Here is an 18,646-nt window from a genome sequence, read left to right as displayed (position 1 = left end):
TTACCCTGGTCATCAGTTTACACATACATGATTAGAGGGCGGCAAATCATCAGTCTTGACATGAAAGTTTAATATGCAAACATTGTTGTTGTTTCATGCACAATGTTGGACAATGCCTGCACCTCATTATAGATTTTTACAGCAAATGGTCCCTGCCATAGAGATCTTATCTATCATGAGAACTTTTACAATATTTAGGAGGATTTCCAGATGATCTGGTCTTGCTATAGTGATTGGCAAGTCTCTAGACACAAACAAATTCCAAATATTGCATTTCACATCTATGACATAGCAAATATCATATTGTGGTTCATTGAGAAGCCTTGCATAACTCTTCAGTAACTGGTCACCGCAGGCTATTCTCCCTTCCCAAGTATGTATTGTGCAGAGACCAGAGGAATAAAATTAGAGATTGTAGAGTAAGAAATTGTTTTTCCTGCATAGCACATGTGAATGGAATGGTAAAATGGGGAGGGGGACAGCAAGTGTAAGGCACTCTGTGCCACTTAACATATAGTGAAATTCAGGGTATGTGTATAGATGGAGATATGCTTACCTGTGGATTTTTTTGCTCAGCATATGATCAAAGGTTTCCCTTCTGTCAACAAGACTGCTTAAATTGATAACCCAAGATATGAGGACCCTAGGTGAAGACTTTTGGTAAAAGCTTCACATAAAAGATGACTCTCACATATTATCATCCAGCATGAGACCGAGGCTTGTTCATGGGCTATGGAGAAAAACTTTTATCAGTTGAAAGCGGCTTCACTATTGAAAATTGTATGCACGTATTGAACTGAAATGAACTTGATTGTAAATGTTAAAGGAAGACATAACTGCAGGGAAGCTGCCATATGGCTTCAATTTATTCAGTAAATAGATTTTTTAGCATTTTCATCATCTGAGGTAGCATTATCATCATTAAAATCATACCGACTAACTATGATGATCCTTTGTCACCATGTGTCACGATTCATTGAACATTATTTTACTTATTATCACTGATGCACCCCACCAATTACATTGCAAACATGAAATAACAAGTGTGTATTGTTTGTGTTCTGTCAAGATCATTCTGAGATGACTGACTTACATAAAAGAAAGAAATCAAAGTAGAAATTCTAAATAACTAAGAAGCACTACATATTAGCTTTTAATCAGTTATGGGTGTGTAGCAGGAAATAAGTCCTTCGGGGTCAATGCACAATATAATCATCATAAGAAATAGAGTAGCTCTACTATATGCTGATCATATATTATTTGCAACAGTTGATGCATTTTCAGAAAGAAATACCCTCAGTAACACTGCCTGCATTTCGATGGGACTGATTCACTCTACATGTCTTCCATTGAGTCCCTTCATGCCCTTGGAGCTTATTAGATTACTTGAAGACCTATAAATGCACACAGCAACTACCCCAAGTTCCTGCAGTTTATGTGCTTAGTAACAGGCTTAGGAAGCCATACGTAGGGTGAACGTCACATTCGTGTGGGCATATATAAGCCAGATTTTAAATGTCTTGTGCAGATTCCTTAAGAAGGCGTGAGTGAGCCATTTAGCAACAATGGTTGTAAATTTCAAAGTTTTTAAGAAATGCTCTCCAAATGGAAAACTTACATTATATTTGGGGAAAAGGGATTTTGTAGACCATATTACTGGGACTGAACCAATAGGTAAGCTCATACTATCTGTTAATGTTTATTATTTATTGTTTAACTGTTTTAGTCTTGCTAGGTGAAACAAACTGCTTTCTTCTCATGTATGTGAATCAGTTACTCTAGATGGAATACATCTGTGGTAAACTTTTCTAATATTTCTCAAACTACTAATTCTCTTTAGTAATACTGCATTAACAAAAAGATACAAATTTTGCAACCAATATGAGTGTTTGTGAACTTCAAAGTGAGCATTTGTCTAATGATGTTGCATAGTGACAACCAAACCAGATGTGATACAGATATAGCTTTTTGAAGTGCTTAGGGATGTTTATTCAGGCTGGCTATTAGGAACCCATTTGACTGTTAACTTATTCATCTGCCCAGTCATGTTAATAAAAAAAATCTCTTGTATTTTCGGTGTATTTTGCCCACCTCTGCTAACTAAAAGTTTCCTTTTTTTATTATTACTCATATTATTAAATATCTATGCTCACAAAATGAACGAATGAATGAATATTCACCATATTTTCACAGAATTCTTGTGTAAGTGCAACATGACTATACCTGGCTGCTTAATAGGGACATATTTATTCTCTAAGCCAACTGTTTGTGATGCTACATGCCCAATTGCAAGGAAATGAAAAAGGTAGTGAAATAAGCTATTCCAATTTATGTTTTCTCTACAACTTTTACTTACAAACATTGAAGGTAATAAGATGCAGCTATGGTACAAACTACATGTTTGAAATCACTCTTACTTAAAAATTTTCTTTGTGGAAGAAGATGAGAGAAAAATCTTGTATTTGCAAGACACAAGATTCTTTGTGGGGAGAAAGGTGTAATGGCTTCAATAAATTCTCATAAACAATGCTAGGACCTACTACAGATTCATTCGATGGAATTGGGGGGGGGGGGGGGTTCGGGAGCAGAGGCAATAATTTCAAACTTTTGAGAGTTAAGATTGAAGTCTACTGATCTATAATCTGGTAAGAAAGACTAAGGTGTTATTCAGATCTGAAGTTTGGCAGATGCTATAGCATTGTAAAGTGATCCTTGAATCACTTACTCACTAATAGTAATCACAGCATAAAAGAATGTGGTGACAAGAAAACAGATATCTGGCTTTGAACAACTAGCATTTTCCCATACCTTCCATGTATTCTTAACTAAAGTACAAGACTTAGCAGTGCCACCTGTGATTTGGGCCTTCTGAGGAAAGGTCTCAGTAAGCACAATACTATAGTGCCTATCGAGGGTGCTAGGAACAGATGACAAAAAGCATGACACTTGGGACACCCTTCACACATATGTGAATACTGCACACTCTTTGAGTGATACAACATTCTCAGGATAAAGCATTCTATCAAATGTGTAAATGCAGAGCTACAGAAGTCATTCAACAGCAAATGTTATAAACTTTGTTTGATACCTTCATGTGATGGTACTTTTGAAATGAACAGTGACATAGTACAAAGTCAATTGCACATATAACTGATGCATTCCACATCCATGAAAGTTCTCCTTCATAAGAGGACAGAATGTGTGAATGAACAAAAAATTCTTATTGACCTTGAATTTGAGACTCATAGCTAAGAGAAATGACATACATAGCATGAGCTGAAGCTATTAAACAATGGGAATGTAAGAAAACAATTTGTTATAATTTCCAAAATAAAAAGTTATGATATTTTGCTGATTAAGTTGCAAACTTTTGGCAGAAAAAAAGAGAGTGCTTTCTGAATTTGTTGTATTTGGAATAATATAAATGTGGAATGAGATTGTGTTCCACATGCAACCCGCAGAAAACTTTTTGGTGCCTGTGACTGAAGTACTAACGTAAATATCTGAGAGTAAAGCAGTCTTTATCACTGTGCCTGTCGATAAGTCAGCAGTTCCTCTATGTGGTGAGCAGCAATCTACCCTTTGCAGATTGTTGTTATTCCATCCTGGACTTTCCATTGTTAGAGACTACAGTCTTTGACACTTCTGGATTGGCCTAATTTAGTTACAGAAGTGTTACAAGCACTGTGTATCTTATTCTATGTTATCAGCTCAACAGTGATATGTGAACACAGTGTTTTGTTGTCCCTATGTAATTTAAGTAAGTGCCAATGGACTTAAAGAAGGAACTAACTAGAAATGTTGTTGATATTCTGTTCAATTACTAATGTTTCGTCTTGTAGAGCAATAATTATCTTTTAGTTCTTTACCAATTTTTACTCCAAGCAACAAATAAATCATTTTTGTCCAGATATAACAAATAATTCATGTTCGTTCAGTTTAAAGTTCATGCTAATCCACCTTTCCTTGTTTCTCCTCCTGCTGGTGATAGTCTTAATGTACATCAACTGTATCAGCTGCCAAATATTTCATAAACTGACTCTTTTTCAAGACTGAAGCACCAGCTCTAAAAGTTGTATAATCTGTCCCCTCCATCATGCCTAAACCAACTGATTAACACATCCAATTGCTAATACTAAAGGGTTGCATGATGATTCACCATGAAACTAATACAAAATGGAATTGACTGATTGTAGAGGAGAGAAGGAGAGGGTGGAGTATCACAGAGCAGTGATCATCCCTGATATTTGAAGAAAACACACCAGAGTGTGATTTGGTCAGATCTCATACTTACACACGAAAATCTGGAGATCTGCCTGAAAATCCCAGTCTGGTATAAATTTTAATGTGTATTCCATTGCACATTCAGCATCTGTGAATGAATTTCATTGATATCATACACTATGTGATCAAAAGTAGCTGGACACTGGGCTGAAAATACAAGTTCGTGATGCTCTATATCGGTAATGCTGGAATTCAGTATGGTGTTGGCCCACCCTTAGCCTTGATGATAGCTTCCACTCTCACAGGCATATGTTCAATCAGATGCTGGAAGGTTTCTTGGGGAATGGCAGCCCATTCTTCTTGGAGTGCTGCACAGAGGAGAGGTATTAATGTCGGTCGGTGAGGCCTGGCATGAAGTCGGCATTCCAAAGGTGTTCTATAGGATTCAGGTCAGGACTCTGTGCAGGCCAGTCCATTACAGGGATGTTATTGTCATGCAACTACTCCACCACAGGCCATGCATTATGATCATGTTGAAAGATGCAATTGCCATTCCCGAATTTCTCTTCAACAGTGGGAAGCAAGAAGGTGCTTAAAACATCAATGTAGGCCTGTGCTGTGATAGTGGCACACAGAACAACAAGGGGCTTACTGAGCAGCCACTCGACCATGAAATCCAAGTTTTCTCTCCTCCTGCCTAACTTGCACAGTACTTGCAGTGGATCCTAATGCAGTTATGAATTCCTTTGTGATGGTCTGGATAGATGTCTGCCTATTACACATTATGACCCTCTTCAACTGTCAGCGGTCTCTGTCAGTCAACAGGCAAGGTTGGCCTGTATGCTTTTGTGCTGTGTGTATCCCTTCACGGTTCCACTTCACTATCACATCAGAAACAGTGGACCTAGTGATGTTTAGGAGTGTGGAAATCTCACTTACAGACATATGGCACAAGTGACACCCAATCACCTGACCATGTTCGAAGTCCATGAGTTCCGTGGAGCGCCCCATTCTGCTCTCTTATGATGTCTAATGACTACTGAGGTTGCTGATATGGAGTGCCTGGTGGTAGGTGGCAGCACAATGCACCTAACATGAAAACCGTATGTTTTTATGGGTGTCCGGATACTTTTGATCACGTAGTGTATACCGCGTGAGTCACCTAACATTATCACTGGAAACACCTCCCAAACCACAACAAACACGGAATAACCAATTCCACAGACTGAAAGTGAGGAGAGGGGGTGGTGGAACTGGTTAATATAAACCATTGAGGAATGCACAGAAGTACGATTTTCAAAACATACTTTTTTTTAATGGAAACCTGTTATTTTTTTTAGTACATCTGAATATAGAAATGAATACTTAATCAATGCCACTTGTTACACTGTAAAATGTTAAGTACATCCTGAGTCATTTGTAACATAAAGCTGACACTTGAAACCTCAAGACGTTCAGTCGCGTGTTGGAACAAACAAGATCTGTAGGGGTATGTATATGAAGACTACAATGTTTACAAGTTTGTCTGTCTCAGTGTCTCCATGTAGCACTTGCTGAGTTAGTCCTTGTACTCAGAATAACTGTAGTATACTGTGTTACTGGACGTCTGTGATAGTGTACTGTACACAAGTAAGAAGAGAAGTACACACAGTAGGAATGTGAGAAGGTCACAAGTACAACAGTGTGTACAGTGTTGTAAGAACTGTGAAAATGCTTTATTCTAACTCTGAAAAGGCAGAGATGATACTCACCTATGGTGAGTGTACACAAAATGCAGCTTCAGTCTGCATGTTGCATGTAGAAAGGTACCCAGACAGAGATCATCCAATGCGCTGCACATTTGAAAACATCTGCAAACAATTGTATGCAACAGGCGTCGTAACACACAAACGGGTCCATAACAAACCCATCACTGGAGAAGCAGGTGCAGTTGGTGTGTTAGCTGCTGTAGCCGTGAACCCACACTTTAGTTCACATGACATCGCTAGAGACAGTACAATGAGTCAAAGTAGTGTAATGCGCATACTTCATCGTAACAAATTTTACTCGTATCATGTGTCGCTGCATCAGCAATTACATGGGGATGACTTTAATAATCAAGTGAATTTCTGTCAATGTGCATTAACAGGTAAAGTGTTGCAGTTCTACCTATTTACCAATGAAGCGGTGAATTTACAAAACATGCACTACCGGTCCATGGACAATCCTCACCGGTTTCAACAGGTACAGTGGCAGCAACCGTGGAATGTAAATGTATGGTGCAGAGTAATTGGCGACCATCTCATTGGTCCTCACTATAGTGAAGGCACCCAAACAGCTGCAAAATACAAAATGATCTGCCAACATTGCTAGAAAATGTCCTGCTGGAAACACGTAGACTTATGTGGTATCAACATGATGGTGCTCCTGCACATTCTGCAATGAACACTAGCTGACCCTTGACAGAATGTTTGACAGACATTTCATAGGACATGGCAGACGTGTAAATTGGCTGGCCCATTCTCCTGATCTTACACCTTTAGACTTCTTTCTGTGGGGTACGTTAAAGGAGAACGTGTATCGTGAAGTGCTTACAACTCCAGAGGATATGAAACATCATATTAAGGCAGCCTGTGGCAACCATTACACCAGATGTACTGCGTTGTGTAAGATATTCATTATGCGGTAGATTGCAAATGTGTGCAGGAAATGATGGGCACCACTTTGAACATTTATTGGCCTGAAATGTCAGGACACACTCTTTTACATTCTGTAATTGAAAACAAAAAACAAATTTGTAAGTTTAACTACATTCTCATGTTAATGTACATTTTCTTCTAACAAATCAATGCCATACAGTATTCTTCAGAGAAAAAGACTAATAAAAATGTTAGCATGTGGATGTAACATGCTGTTCATGTCTCATCTGTACCTACGTTACAGACTGTTCTTTTTGTATCCCTAATTAATTCAGTTCTCTCCGATACACATGATTGAACTGCTGAGGAGTTACTCAAGTGTCAACTTTACATCACAAATTACTGTGGATGTAATTAACATTTTACAATGTAACAAATGGCATTGATTAAGTATTTGTTTCTATTTTTAGTTGTGCTAAAAATAATAACATGTTTACCATTAAAAAAAACATACGTATGTGTTGAAAATCACACTTCCATGCAGTTCTCAATGGTTTTGTATTAACTAATTACACCACTCCCTCCCCTCACTTTCTGTCTGCAGAACTGGTTATTCAATGTTTGTTGTGGTTTGGGAGGTGTTTCCAGTGGTAATGTTAGGTGACTCACCCTGTCTATCATTGTACTGAGTATTTTGTAATGAATGTTGAGGTTGTAAGGCTTTGTAGCATTTATTACACTCAATGTATGATTATAAATGATACATTAAATGAAAGAGCAGCTCAAACAGTTTTCTTACAAGTGTTCAACGTGAGCACAATTTGTCATATGGCACACATTGAGTCAAGAGGTGAGGTCTTTCCAAACCTTGATCATTGTGTCTGGAGTAATTGCTACAACAAATGCTTCAATAAGCAGCCCCTGTGAATGGTGAATACCCAAAATCGCAAAAACTTTTTCACAGTTATGCATGGCTTCAAAGGTCGCACTTTGTCAGTGTAAAGAATTTTAAAATACATTGGTTTCAAAGACAGTGTGTTAAGAAGAGAGGTTTTAGTTGAAAGAAGGGACATAGGTGCAGCACGAACCACAACTCTTATAAAGATGCATGATACCAGAGAAGGAGGTAGTTCAACAGTGTATTATCTTCATGAAACAAAGGTGAGTCAGAGTCATCCCAGGGAAACTTGCTGGAATGTGAGTGATGTACTGGCAGTTTTAAAATTCAAATAGGAATAGGTTCTTGGATAATTATTGTGCATACTGGTGCTTCTTCTGCTTTTGTTCCTGAGAGTAAGCTTGTATTTAGCTGAGAGTAAGCTTGTAACAGCAGTGACTGCCACTTGGAAATGAATGCTGTCAGTTTTGTGAAATGGTTCACTGAACGATTCTTGCCCTACGTTGCTTCGAGATTGGTCATTGTAATTACCATATTAGTTATCATTCAGTTGTTGCAGAGAAAACACCAATCACAAATACTAGGAAAGTGGATATTTTGCCCTGGCTTAAAAATAAAAATATATCACATAATATAAATCACACTCGTGCCGAACTCCTGCATCTCATTAATTTATCCGTATAGACTTGACTTCCTGGCATGTGACTGTGGTCACACAGTTTTGCATGTACTAACTTATTACTGTCAGTATAATCCCATGGAATTAATTTGGGAAAAGGTTAAAGGGTATGTGTGAGGATAGCTGCCATCCATTCCACATCAAACGCTCCCTTTCCTACAGCCCAGGTATTCGTGGCAAACGTATCTGCTCCAGTGATGAATCCCTCAACAATTACACCAATAACCTAACCAGGACTTTCCTCTCCCGCAACTATCATGCAGACCTTGTCCACAAACAGATCTCCTGAGCAATACATTCCTCCCCAACCAACAACAATGTTCCTATCCCCAGACCACACAGAAGCATCCAGGGATATGTCTTTCTCAAGTCACCCCTGAAATGAGATCATCCCTTGACAAGATTCTCCCCACACCACCCAGAGTTGCCTTTCGTCGCCCCCCTAACCTCCGTAACATCCTTGTTAAACCCTACAATATTCCTAGACTACCTTTTCTACCCAGCGGTTCCTACCCCTGTAACTGACCCCGCTGCAAAACCTGCCCCATGCATCCCCCCACAACCACCTACTCCAGCCCCGCTACTGGTAAAACATACACAATTCAAGGCAGGGCCACGTGTGAAACTACACATGTCATTTATCAACTGACATGCTTGCACTGCACAGCCTTTTACATCGGTGTATTTTCACATAAGCTGCAAAAAAACAGCTGTTATTGTACTTTTCTTTGTGCCTGCCTATTTCTCAATGTCTCTTCTATTTGGAGAATAGTGACTTATTATCATCTGTTCACAGTAATTCTGGATTTTCACTTATCATCATCCTGAGTAATTTTTAGAATATGTGTTGTGCCTTTTTAATGTTTCCTTGTTACTTTTTGATGTCACAGTTGTTTGTCAACATAATTTCAGAATGTTTACAAAAAATGTAGAGTAGAAAATGAAAGTTAGTAATGTACATAAATAGGCCACATTTTCTACATACATTTACAATTACACAATTGACAGCATCCTGAAAGGTGCACTGCTAAGGCCATGTTTACAAAATGAAATATCGCCAAGTTTTTTAACGGATATGAAAACCTACTAATCAGTATAATTAGTTATCAGTTTTATATAGAAAAAGCGATAATATCATTTTACCATAGTAGTTTTTGATAAGGAAGATGCTATGATGAAACAAAAGCTTCACTGAGAGTGAGACCTGATGAACAGACATGAGGTGTGCGTGCAGCCTTCTTCCTACCGTCTTTAGCATATGATTTCTAAAAAGTAACAATATATAACAATAGAGCAATGAGAAAAACATTATGGTGCTTTTTACAAAGTAAGAAACAGACAGTATACATTAAAATTAAACAATGAAAGAAAGAAAGACTGTATATAAATATCCTTGTGAAGTACAGAAACATTCTTAACATAATGCATTAAAATCTTTGCTGTATACTCTGTTTCAGATGGTGTAATTTTACTTGACCAGGACTACATAGATCAAAGAAAAATTTTTGGCCAGGTTATATGCAGTTTCAGATATGGCCGTGAAGAAGATGAAGTTATGGGACTTAATTTCCAAAAGGATCTTTACCTTGCCTCGGAACAGTTGTATCCACCTCCAGAAAAAACAGAACATAGTCTGACTAAACTCCAGGTATGTTTGTTTTCTGATCAAATATCTACTTTGTCTCCCCCCCCCCCAACCTTTGCCCCCCCCCTCTCTCTCTCTCTCTCTCTCTCTCTCTCTCTCTCTCTCTCTCTCTCTCTCTCTCTCCATCTACATCTATACTCTGCAAGCCACCCTACAGTGTGTGGCGGAGGGCACTTTACATGCCACTGTCATTACCTCCCTTTCCTGTTCCAGTTGCGTATGGTTCACGGGAAGAACGACTGCTGGAAAGCCTCTGTGCATGCTCAAATCTCTCTAATTTTACATTCGTGATCTCTTCAGGAGGTATAAGTAGGGGGAAGCAATATATTCGATACCTCATCCAGAAACGCACCCTCTCGAAACCTGGACAGCAAGCTACACCGCAATGCAGAGCACCTCTCTTGCACAGTCTGCCACTTGAGTTTGCTAAACATCTCCATAACGCTATCACGCTTACCAAATAACCCTGTGATGAAACACGCCGCTCTTCTTTGGATGTTCTCTATCTCCTCCATCAACCTGACCTGGCACGAATCCCACACTGATGAGCAATACTCAAGTATAGGTTGAATGAGTGTTTTGTAAGCCGCCTCCTTCGTTGATGGACTACATTTTCTAAGGTCTCTCCCAATGAATCTCAACTTGGCACCCGCATTACCAACAATTAATTTTATATGATCATTCCACTTCAAATCGTTCCATACGCATACTCCCATATATTTTCCAGAAGTAACTGCTACCAGTGTTTGTTCCACTGTCATATAATCATACAATAAAGGATCCTTCTTTCAATGTATTCGCAATACATTACATTTGTCTATGTTACAGGTCAGTTGCCACTCCCTGCACCAAGTGCCTATCCGCTGCAATTTTCTAATGCTGCTACTTCTCTGTATACTACAGCATCATCTCTCTCTCTCTCTCTCTCTCTCTCTCTCTCTCTCTCTCACACACACACACACACACACACACACACACACACACACAAACACACAAACTTCTTCCAATAAATTCCTGTATGAAATGAAGCCATCTCTGAGCCAGTCAGAGATACACACTCATCATCAGAACAATTAAGGTATTATTACTTATATCATTTATTTTGAATGGCAGCTGTATTTAATAAAAATATACAACAGTATAATATGGATAAACCAATCAGAAATTTAAATCCTATTACTGTATTACTGTATCCAGCTGAGCATTTAAGGTGGAGCTTTTACAATGTCTTGGAACATTCCAGAATAATAGTTGAGAGCTGCTGCAGATGTAATACATCTTTGAAGTGAACTCCAGACAAGTTCAGCAACTTCAAAGCCAGCAAACACGTGACATAGCTAGTTATCTATTTCTTTACTTTGTTTATATTAATTGTAGAAGTCACAGTTACAGTCAAGATGAAAACATCATGCACAGTGGAATGAAGAAGATTGCAAAGTATGAGTCTGAAAGAAAAACGGACAAGTATAAAGTCAAATCAAAAGCTATATGATCTCTCAGGTTTCCTCATCATGACTGATTAATGGTGTGCTTCCAGTTTTTCAGCTGAAGTAAACCATTTAAGAAATAAAGCTGATCCAAATTAACATGGTCCACAGATGGCTGACATGAAAAGAAGGATAACCACCAGAACATGAGTATTTGTAAGTGTAGCAGGCTACCTTCGTAACCTGGTCACAAATATGAGAAAATATTCTTGAAGGAAAAGAAGCAGAGTTAAAATTCTTTATAGCATTAAATACCTGTTCCTGCTTAGGTTGAATATCCAGCGATTAAGTTCTATCTGCTTTTTGTAACTGTGTCTAACTGTGTCTGGGTCTACATAGCTGAAGTCAAATTGAGTGAAATTGATGGTGCTTTAGTTGGCCAAAAGGGAGCAGACAGTAAACCTATTAGGACCATGGCATGTCATTATAGGCCTATTTGTCTCGTGTAGAATTTTAATCATTGTTCATGGTTATAGTGGGTTCTGTGTTGTTGAGGATTGCCATTCATAAAATGGAAAGAACAGCCTATGGCATCAACATTCGGCAGTGCGCAATGTTGGTTTTCTTTGTCCCCATATGTTGGAGCTCTTAATTAAGCCATTTTCCATACCACCAGTCAAACACCACCATTCTGAATTCATTGTATTACATTTTAGGAAACTAAAATGGCCTTCGTTATTTCATGCTGTGTTCAAACGTCTCCTGTCCTACCACTGGTTCAACATTCCACCTTATGGGAACATTGCACTAGTTCATTCATATAAATGCAACTGCACTGAGCATTAACAACACCTGGAGTGCCTTTACTTGAGTATCACTTCATTTATCATTCTGCATCTAATTCCATATTCTGGAAACCCACTGTGAAGTGCATGGGAAAGAGTACTTCCCATTGTTCCAATCTTGGGGCCTCTTCCTAGCCCATGATAATGGAGTGCAGACAGAGTGATTGTTAAAGTGCCCCTTTATGTGCTTTGGCATCCTCACAATCCCTATGGGAGTGATCACTGCACATTAGGCAAATAATGAAAATCTTGTTAACTGCTTCTGCCATTTAGTATTAATTGTAGTGTTACTTATGTGATAACAATAAAGTACTGGGATCATCAGTTGTTTATTACTGATCCATGAGTCCGCAGCTCGTGATCGTGCGGTAGCGTTCTCGCTTCCCACACCCGGGTTCCCGGGTTCGATTCCCGGCGGGGTCAGGGATTTTCTCTGCCTCGTGATGACTGGGTGTTGTGTGCTGTCCTTAGGTTAGTTAGGTTTAAGTAGTTCTAAGTTCTAGGGGACTGATGACCATATATGTTAAGTCCCATAGTGCTCAGAGCCATTTGAACTGATCCATGACAGCAAATAAAAGGACTGTCCTCTACACAAGAAAATCAGGATTTTAAAGGAAGTCCTTCATTTTGATTTTCTCTCTTTTTATTTATTTATTAAATATACAAGGGCATGCAGCTTTACTGTATGGTTAAATTATGATATCCTCTTGGGTACAATATTCTGGAGGTAAAATAGTCCCCCATTCGGACCTCCAGGCGAGGGCTACTCAGGAGGACATTGTTATCAGGAGAAAGAAAACTGGCATTCTATGGATCGGAGCATGGAATGTCAGATCCCTTAATCAGGCAGGTAGGTTAGAAAATTTAAAAATGGAAATGGATAGGTTAATATTAGGTATTGTGGGAATTAGTGAAGTTCAGTGACAGGAGGAAGAAGACTTCTGGTCAGGTAAATGTAGGGTTATTAATACAAAATAAAATATGGGTAATGCAGGAGTAGGTTTAATAATGAATAAAAAAATAGGAGTGCAGGTAAGCTACTACAAACAGCATAGTGAACGCATTATTGTAGCCAATATAGACACCAATCCCATGCCTACGACAGTAGTACAAGCTTATACGCCAACTAGCTCAGCAGATGATGAAGAGATTGAAGAAATGTATGATTAGATAAAAGAAATCATGCAGATAGTGAAGGTAGATGAAAATTTAATAGTCATGGGGGACTGGAATTTGATAGCAGGGAAAGGAAGAGAAGGAAAAGTAGTAGGTGAATATGGAATGGGAGTAAGGAATGAAAGTGGGAGCCACCTGGTAGAATTTTGCACAGAGCGTAGCTTAATCATAGCTAACACTTGTATTAAGAACCATGAAAGAAGGCTGTATATGTGGAAGAGACCTGGAGACAATGGAAGATTTCAGATAGATTATATAATGGTTAGACAGAGTTTTAGGAACCAGGTTTTAAATTGTAAGACATTTCCAGGGTCAGATGTGGACTCTGACAACAATCTATTGGTTATGAACTATAGATTAGAACTGAAGAAACTGCAAAAAGGTGCAAATTTAAGGAACTGGGAACTAGATCAGCTGAAAGAACCAGAGGTTATAGAGAACATTAGAGAACGATTAACAATTACAGGGGAAAGATATACAGTAGAAGAGGAATGGGTAGTTTTGAGAGACGAAATAGTGAAAGCAGAGGATCAAGTAGGTAAAAAGATGACGCATAGTAGAAATCCTTGGATAACAGAAGCAATATTGAATGTAATTGATGAAAGGAGAAAATGTAAAAATGCAGTAAATGAGGTAGGTAACAAGGAATACAAATGTCTCAAAAATGTGTCGGCAGGAAGTGCAAAATCGCTAAGCAGGGATGGCTAGAGGTCAAATGTAAGGATGTAGAGGCATATATCACTAGGGGTAAGATAGATACTGCTTACAGGAAAATTAAAGAGACCTTTGGAGATAAGAGAACCACTTGTATGAATATCAAGATCTCAGATGGAAAGCCAGTTCTAAGCAAAGAAGGGAAAGCAGAAACGTGGAAGGAGTATATACGGGGTTTATTCAAGGGTGATGAATTTGAGGGCAATATTATGGAAATAGAAGAGGATGTAGGTGAAGATGAAATGGGAGATATGATACTGCGTGAAGAGTTTGACAGAATGCTGAAAGTTGAAACAAGGCCCCAAGAGTAGGCAACATTCCATTAGAACTACTGACAGCTTTGGGAGAGCCAGCCCTGACAAAACTCTACCATCTGGTGAGCGAGATGCATGAGACAGGTGAAATGCCCTCAGACTTCAAGAATAATACAATAATTCCAATCCCAAATGTGAAAATAACTGAACTATCAGTTTAATAAGTCACGGCTGCAAAATACTAATGCGAATTCTTTACGGACGAATGGAAAAACTGGTAGAAGCTGACCTCGGGGAAGATCAGTTTGGATTCCGTAGAAATGTTGGAACACGTGAGGCAATACTGACCCTACGACTTATCTTAGAAGATAGATTACTGAAAGGAAAATCTACGTTTCTAGCATTTGTAGACTTAGAGAAAGCTTTTGACAATGTTGACTGGAATACAGTCATTCAAATTCTGAAGGTGGCATGGGTCAAATACAGGGAACAAAAGGCTGTTTACAATTTGTACAGAAACCAGATGGCAGTTATAAGAGTCGAGGGGCATGAAAGGGAAGCAGTGGTTGGGAAGGGAGTGAGACAGGGTTGTAGCCTATCCCTGATGTTATTCAATCTGTATATTGAGCAAGCAGTGAAGGAAACAAAGGAAAAATTCGGAGTAGGTATTAAAATCCATGAGAAGAAATAAAAACTTTGAGGTTTGCCGATGACATTGTAATTCTGTCAGAGACAGCAATGGACCTGGAAGAGCAGCTGAACGGAATGGACAGTGTCTTGAAAGGAGGATATAAGATGAACATCAACAAATGCAAAATGAGGGTAATGGAATGTAGTAGAATTAAATCAGACGATGCTGAGGGAATTAGATTAGAAAATGATACACTTAAAGTAGTAGATGAGTTTTGCTATTTGGGGAGCAAAATAACTGATGATGGTCAAAGTTGAGAGGATATAAAATGTAGACTGACAATGGCAAGGAAAGCATTTCTGAAGAAGAAAAATTTGTTGACATCAACTATAGATTTAAATGTCAGGAAGTCTCTCCTGGAAGTATTTGTATGGAGTGTAGCCATGTATGGAAGTGAAACATGGACGATAAACAGTTTAGACAAGAAGAGAATAGAAGCCTTCGAAATGTGGTGCTACAGGACAATGCTGAAGATTAGATGGGTAGATCACATAACTAATGAGGAGGTACTGAATAGAATTGGGGAGAAGACGAATTTGTGGCACAACTTGACTATAAGAAGGAATTGGTTGGTAGGACATGTTCTGAGGCATCAAGGGATCACCAATTTAGAATTGGAGGGCAGTGTGGGGGGGCAAAAATCATAGAGGGAGACCAAGAGATGAATACACTAAACAGATTCAGAGGGATGTAGATTGCAGTAATTACTTGGAGATGAAGAGGCTTGCACAGGATAGAGTAGCATGGAGAGCTCCATCAAACCAGTCTCTGGACTGAAGACTACAACAACAACAACATACGATAGATCCATTTGTAAGTACCTTTCATTTATGTGAATATAGGCCAGCATACAGACAGCGTTATCATAGCTGAAATAATTCATTTACTATATATGACTTAATTATTTTTCAAATGCTTTGTTCATTTTTAAGTATATGCAGCATAGTTATACATAAAAAAATACAGTGGGTACAGACAAAATTATACAATAAAATGGAATTAAATTATAAGAATGTAACTTTGCTTCACAGTAAATGATGAAAATTTACAAGGATACCATACTTTAAATAAGAATGTAAAAAAAGTACGGAACAGCTTATATTACTGACTGGTTTACATAAAAGAGCATTGTTGACTTGACATTAGACCACCAACACTGTAATTTTTTGAAAGAAATTCATAGTCTTGTATTCCTTATACTTAATTTTCAACTTACATCTTAAATTTTCTATTCCCTGCTTTTTGTTTCAATCTGCAGGCACTTATATACATGAATTATTCTCTGTCATCATCAAGAAAAATAATAAGTTTAGTTATTATAACAAGTACAAGAAAGGATCTGTTTTTAAATAGTATATGACCAACATTAGATTATTTATTCTTCATTTTCTGCATGATTTTATTGTACAAATATTCTTCAGCTTAAGTGAGGCTCGGAAGATATCCCACATGACGCAAACAAATAAAATGTATAAAATACATTAACATTTTCATATATATTGACTCACTATAAAACAAGTCTAAATATTCTAACATTTCCGGATAACAAGAGACAGTGTGATATTGTGTTGCAAGGCACACACGTCTCTCAATTCAGTTAACTTGCACATTGTGTGTAGCCGATCCTCTTCTCTGGGTAATCAGCTTCATTGATCTCCCACAAGCTCCTTCTCCGAAGACTATAGCTGGTTAAGGAAATTTATTAAAATACTTCTCTGCTTTACTCTACTTTATTAAAATATTTCTCCATCCTTGAAATAATTTAGGTGCTCGTATAATACTTTTCAGTCCCATCACTTTATATTTTCAACTTTCACAGATAATAACTTCTGCAAGCTAACTTATTCCTTAGACTCATTTACACATATCCAAATAGCATACATGTGTCTTGTTTTGTTCATAGCCAAGACATGAAATAATTTAAAAGTCTCTAGTCTCAAGCGAGTCCAATACATAAATGTGCATAGCAGTCTATCTTCCATTGTTCAGTAGTCTTTTTTACAATCATCACAGACACTAATACATCAAAGACTATGACGTAATTATTCCTTGAGTTCTCCTCATACTCCTGTGATGCTAGCGGCAAACACTTGTTGTCGTCAGTGACTTGCCCCTCTTACAGTCTTCTAATAACAAACTTCCGGCCTGCACATAGAAACAGGTGGATCGGTAGAAATGTTCTCACTCACCCGCACCTAAAATATTGGATGTTCGAGATGGTTGAAGGCCGAGTGTTTCTAGAATTTACACTGAAATTCTTGAGGCCCTACATATCCCTCCCCTTAGCTTGAACATGTGATATTTTATACATATTCATTATGTACAATAATATTACACAAGATGATAATTCTTTATCTTTTAACAGTACCTCTCTTTTTTACTAATAACCGTGCACATTTTACCACAATTACAAAATGTGAACCTTTCAATCCACGTTGCGAGTTAGCTCTTTTCAATCTCAAAAATTAAAAAAAAAAAATCTTTGTTTTCTATTCCTCTTCCAATCATAAATTCCAGGCGCACACAACTCATGAATACTCTACTGCTTTGTTCTTACTTCCCGTACTATTTTTCCTAATTATGTACTTATTCATTACTTATTGTAATCTGGAGGAACTGTGGGTAGAAAAAAATGTTTCCTTCTTCTGACAATTATAAATCTAAAACATAAAAATGCTAGTGCTGCATAGAATTCAAACTTACCACTCATCCCTTTAAACATGTGATTTCTGTCATGATACTGCTCTTTATCCCTTTGGGAGCTGTACCAATATCTTACATGGGTTGATCCTAGGAGTACCCATTCTCCTTCCGTTTTTGTAGGTGCGTCCCTTTCTCATTCCTATCCTCCTATGGTACAGGTAAATCCCCTTCTTGGTGCCCCTGTCCATGCAGTATAGATCAGCCTTTCATCGGTCTGCCTATCCGCCCTTTTTCTCATCCAATAACTGTTGAGTGCACCCTCTGTATCCTTCTTGAGTAGGCCAGCTGGTTCACTGCCTTATCATACATCTTTATGAATACTATTCACAAATATTCTCTGGTAAAATTACAACTCTACTTTACACCTTAACTCCACTTTCCAATGCTCCATCTAATACCCTAGAGTTCTCTTTCACTCCTCACTTCTACCATATAAACAGATATCATGCCCACACATAGTAGATGGTATGTCTGCCTGTATTTACCAACTCCCAGTAGATACTATGCCTTTTCTCAAAGGCACATGTAAATATATTTTTGAGAGTGACAAATAATGATGCAGAACCGTCACATATCAACAATGTATTGTATGCATCGACTCAGATGTACATGACAAAAAATAACAATGCAGAATCGTCACATATCAACAATGTAATATGTGCATCGACTCAGATGTAAGTGTATCTTTATTCCCCAAATCCCTCGTCAGTTCTTACACCACTTCAGGTTTCTAAATCGTAATTCTCCTGTTTGTGTTTAAGTTTATCTTTGT

The 18,646-nt window shown here is 38.1% G+C and overlaps 1 protein-coding gene across 1 annotated transcript in view; it reads left to right on the top strand.

Moving 5' to 3' along the window:
• Positions 1–1,516: 1,516 nt before the first annotated feature.
• The window catches only part of LOC126259163 (arrestin homolog), an 87,509-nt gene continuing 70,379 nt past the window's right edge, over positions 1,517–18,646 (top strand). Inside the window, exons 1-2 of the mRNA XM_049955722.1 lie at positions 1,517–1,674; positions 9,877–10,067. Of these exons, the coding sequence (XP_049811679.1) occupies positions 1,566–1,674; positions 9,877–10,067 (300 nt within the window). The 5' untranslated portion in view covers positions 1,517–1,565. The remainder of the gene's footprint in view (positions 1,675–9,876; positions 10,068–18,646) is intronic.

Source organism: Schistocerca nitens, chromosome 1 (assembly GCF_023898315.1).
Source record: "Schistocerca nitens isolate TAMUIC-IGC-003100 chromosome 1, iqSchNite1.1, whole genome shotgun sequence".
Lineage (NCBI taxonomy): Eukaryota > Metazoa > Arthropoda > Insecta > Orthoptera > Acrididae > Schistocerca > Schistocerca nitens.
This window is presented reverse-complemented; position numbering and strand designations above follow the sequence as displayed.